Source organism: Suricata suricatta, chromosome 16 (assembly GCF_006229205.1).
Source record: "Suricata suricatta isolate VVHF042 chromosome 16, meerkat_22Aug2017_6uvM2_HiC, whole genome shotgun sequence".
Classification (NCBI taxonomy): Eukaryota; Metazoa; Chordata; class Mammalia; order Carnivora; family Herpestidae; genus Suricata; species Suricata suricatta.
In genome coordinates, this window is record NC_043715.1 from 46224825 (window position 1) to 46228096 (window position 3272).

At 56.4% G+C, this 3272-nt stretch overlaps 1 protein-coding gene across 1 annotated transcript; it reads left to right on the forward strand.

Moving 5' to 3' along the window:
• Positions 1-1426: 1426 nt before the first annotated feature.
• On the forward strand, positions 1427-3126 carry LOC115279686 (cytochrome P450 2A13-like). The gene is made up of 3 exons (XM_029924198.1): positions 1427-1632; positions 1911-2073; positions 2945-3126. Exons 1-3 carry the CDS (start codon positions 1453-1455, stop codon positions 3109-3111), a joined length of 510 nt encoding a protein of 169 aa, XP_029780058.1. The 5' UTR covers positions 1427-1452; the 3' UTR covers positions 3112-3126.
• Positions 3127-3272: the final 146 nt, after the last annotated feature.

Here is a 3272-nt window from a genome sequence, read left to right on the forward strand (position 1 = left end):
GCAGCCAGCCCCGATGGCCACCTGGGCCCACTCTCAGACCCTCCTGGCACCAGATGTGGCTCTGTTAATGATCTCCTGATATCAAGTTCAGTGCCAACTTGTTTTCAATCCTGGTGTCTAAGATTGAAAACAGAGCCCGCCACTGTATCTCCTGTCCAATGCCGACGCCAATCTCCACAGCACCTGTAGCTAAAATTGGCCTGTACTAGGCCCTCAGCGTGGGCCAGGCCAGTCAATGGAGGCAGGAATGGACAGGGTTCAAATGCCAGCTCCCACCTGCTTCCTGTGTGACCTCCAGCGGGTGGCTTAACAGCAAAATGAGGATGTTGTGAATGAGCCCTACTGCTGGGAGGATTCCATGGGGTCACGGTCCGCACCTGCCCCTTCACCGCTAGTGCTCCCCGAAGGGGAGCCCCCTCTTGTTAAGGAAGAAGGTCACCAGGGGAAGGACAGCAGGGCCACCATCTGTCCTCATGCCCACTTTCGGCATCAGGGCCCGGCTCTCTCCTAAACAAACACAGAAGTATGAGCCTAGCAAGCTACCCAGGGACCTGCGTAGGACCACCATGGCTCTCTGTAAATCATACCCTTTGAGATAGTTGGGACATTTTGGCACCATATTGGTGGATGTTACCACTGTTTCCAAGTTCTGCCCAGTCCCTCTGACACTGAGACCACGAATTAGCCTTTTAAGAAAATTTTAAAAGTTTATTTTTGAGAGAGAGATTGAGAGGGAGGCAGTGTGAGTGGGGGAGTCCATGAGTTACTGTTTTTTCCTAAGGGAAGTGCCACTTGAATGTGGTTCTGGACTTCTACCTCTTTCCCAATCACGGACGGCCATGACACCGATCCTGACCTCCCTCTGAAGCTCCAGGGAGGAGTCTAGCTACCAGAGATGACCCTTTGTCCAAAGGAAAAGCAGGGCAAAGTTTGGGTCAAGTGCTCACCCCTGATCATGCTGGATTCTCATATACCTCTCCCAGGAGCCCCCATCACAGCCTGGGGTCCTCCCTTGCCCCAAGACCCTCAATTTCACTCCCTGGAATCTCAACCTTAAACCCAGATCTTGGATTCTTTTCTCTGGAGACCCAAAACCTACATGTTGGCGTTTGAACTCACTCTGAGACCCCAAATCCAAAGCTCAAGGGGGCTCCCCATGCAAACATTCTAAACCCTTGAGTTCTGGAATCTGTCTCTTCTGCAGCCCTGGGGCGGCCTCCCCTGAGAGGCAACACATTCTGCCTTGGGACCGTCTCCCTGTTAATCTCCCTGGGGTCCCCTCCTCCTGCCTGGCTGACTGTGCCTAAGTTCAGTGGTGAGCCCAGGAGGGTGTAGCCAGAGGCAAAATTGCACAATTATGTAAACAGAATCAAAGTCCCTCCTACTTTCCCAAGTGGTATAAGAGCAAACCACCCTGGCCAGCACCATCTAACCACCACACCCAGTGCCAACATGCTGGCCTCAGGGCTCCTTCTGGTGGCTTTGCTCACCTGCTTCACAGTGATGGTCTTGATGTCTGCCTGGAGGCAGAGGAGGCTCTGGGGGAAGCTCCCTCCGGGACCCACCCCGCTGCCCCTCATTGGGAACTACCTGCAGCTGAACACACAGCAGATGTACAACTCTCTCATGAAGGTGCCGGGGGGCAGGGGTGGAGGAAGGGGGTGGGCCTGGGCGCCTGCCTGACTGAGCTGGGACGCTGTGGCAGGGGGCAGGCAAGGTTGGATGGGGGTCTTAGGAACGTGGAGGTTAGCAGGTAGGGCAGCAGGGTCCTAGGCAGGATAGAGCAGTTCCCGAGATGTCCAGCCCCTTGAAAGTCAGAACCTGGGGGAAATGCATGCAGTGCCGGAGGTCTGGGGACAGGGCCGGTTCCTAGGGGCGCTGCGCCCTCCAAACACTCCCACTTGGGTCAGATCAGCGAACGCTATGGCCCCGTGTTCACGGTCCACCTGGGAACGCGACGCATCGTGGTGCTGTGTGGACATGAGGCCGTGAAGGAGGCGCTGGTGGACCAGGCTGAGGAATTCAGCGGGCGAGGCGAGCAGGCCACCTTTGACTGGCTCTTCCAAGGCTACGGTGAGGGGCTCGGGATGGGGGCATGAGGGCAGGGACACTCGATGGCCTCAGTCTCCCCACTGTTCTTCTCCTGACTCCCACTCCCACCCAAGGCTGAGGCCAAGTTCTCCCCTGCTCCCCGCTGTCCCTGTCCCTGGTTATTATCCCCTCTCCCTGGTCTTCTCTAACTTGACCCAGGGTGTCTGTGTCTCTGCTTCCCCTGCTTCTTGGCCCCATGTCCCTGTCCTCTCTCACCGATGCCTCTTCTTTCTGTGTGTCTGGGAGGAGTTCTTGCGATTTCTGCCTTGGAACTGTGGTCAGTCCATGTCCACATCCTTGTCTCTTTCTCTTTCTAAGCTTCTGTGCTCCCCCTCCCTTCATCTCCCTCTCCTCTGCCTTTTCCTCCTCTGTGGGAAAGTCTCACCTGGTTTCCGCCTCACACTCCGTGCCTCTATCTCTGGACACAGTCTTCTTCTCTCCAGATCTTCTTTGTTCTCTCTCCCTATTTTCTTAGTTCCCCAGCTCAGTGTGAGGATCCTTCAGGACTTTTATTGCTACCTCTCAGATCTCCACAGAGGTCACCTCCCTCTGGCCCTCCCCTACCTCTTTTTCTGTCTTTATGTGTCTCCAAGTCTCTCTTTCATGGGCATCTGACTTGCCTCTCTCCTTCCGACTCTTTTCTTCCAACTCGGTCTCTGTTTCCTCCGGTATTTCTCTGACTCTGTGTTGTATCACTCTCTGTCTTCCACGGGTGCCCTGGCTTCCCCCTACACCCATCCTTCTCCTATTTTCTCCTGCTGCTGTATTCTTCAGGTCTGCTCACCTGCCTCCACCTCTGTCCCCGCCCCTCCCGGTCTTCTCCCAACCCTATGCTCCCCACCCCCCACTCTAGGCTTGGCGTTCAGCAACGGGGAGCGAGCCAAGCAGCTCAGGCGCTTCTCCATCACCACACTGCGGGACTTTGGTGTGGGCAAGCGTGGCATCGAGGAGCGCATCCAGGAGGAGGCAGGCTTCCTCCTCGAGGCCCTCCGAGACACACATGGTGAGCCAGGGGAGTGAGGGAAAAGGAGGGGAGCATCCATGCAGACGTGTGCACTTTCTGGAAGTCTCCTGGAAGGGGACTGCCTGGACTGGGGGAAGGCGTCCAGGGCCTGCCCTTGGGGTCTTAGGCTGGGAGCTTGGCTCATCGCTCTGGTCCCCTTCTCCACTTCTCAGGCTGG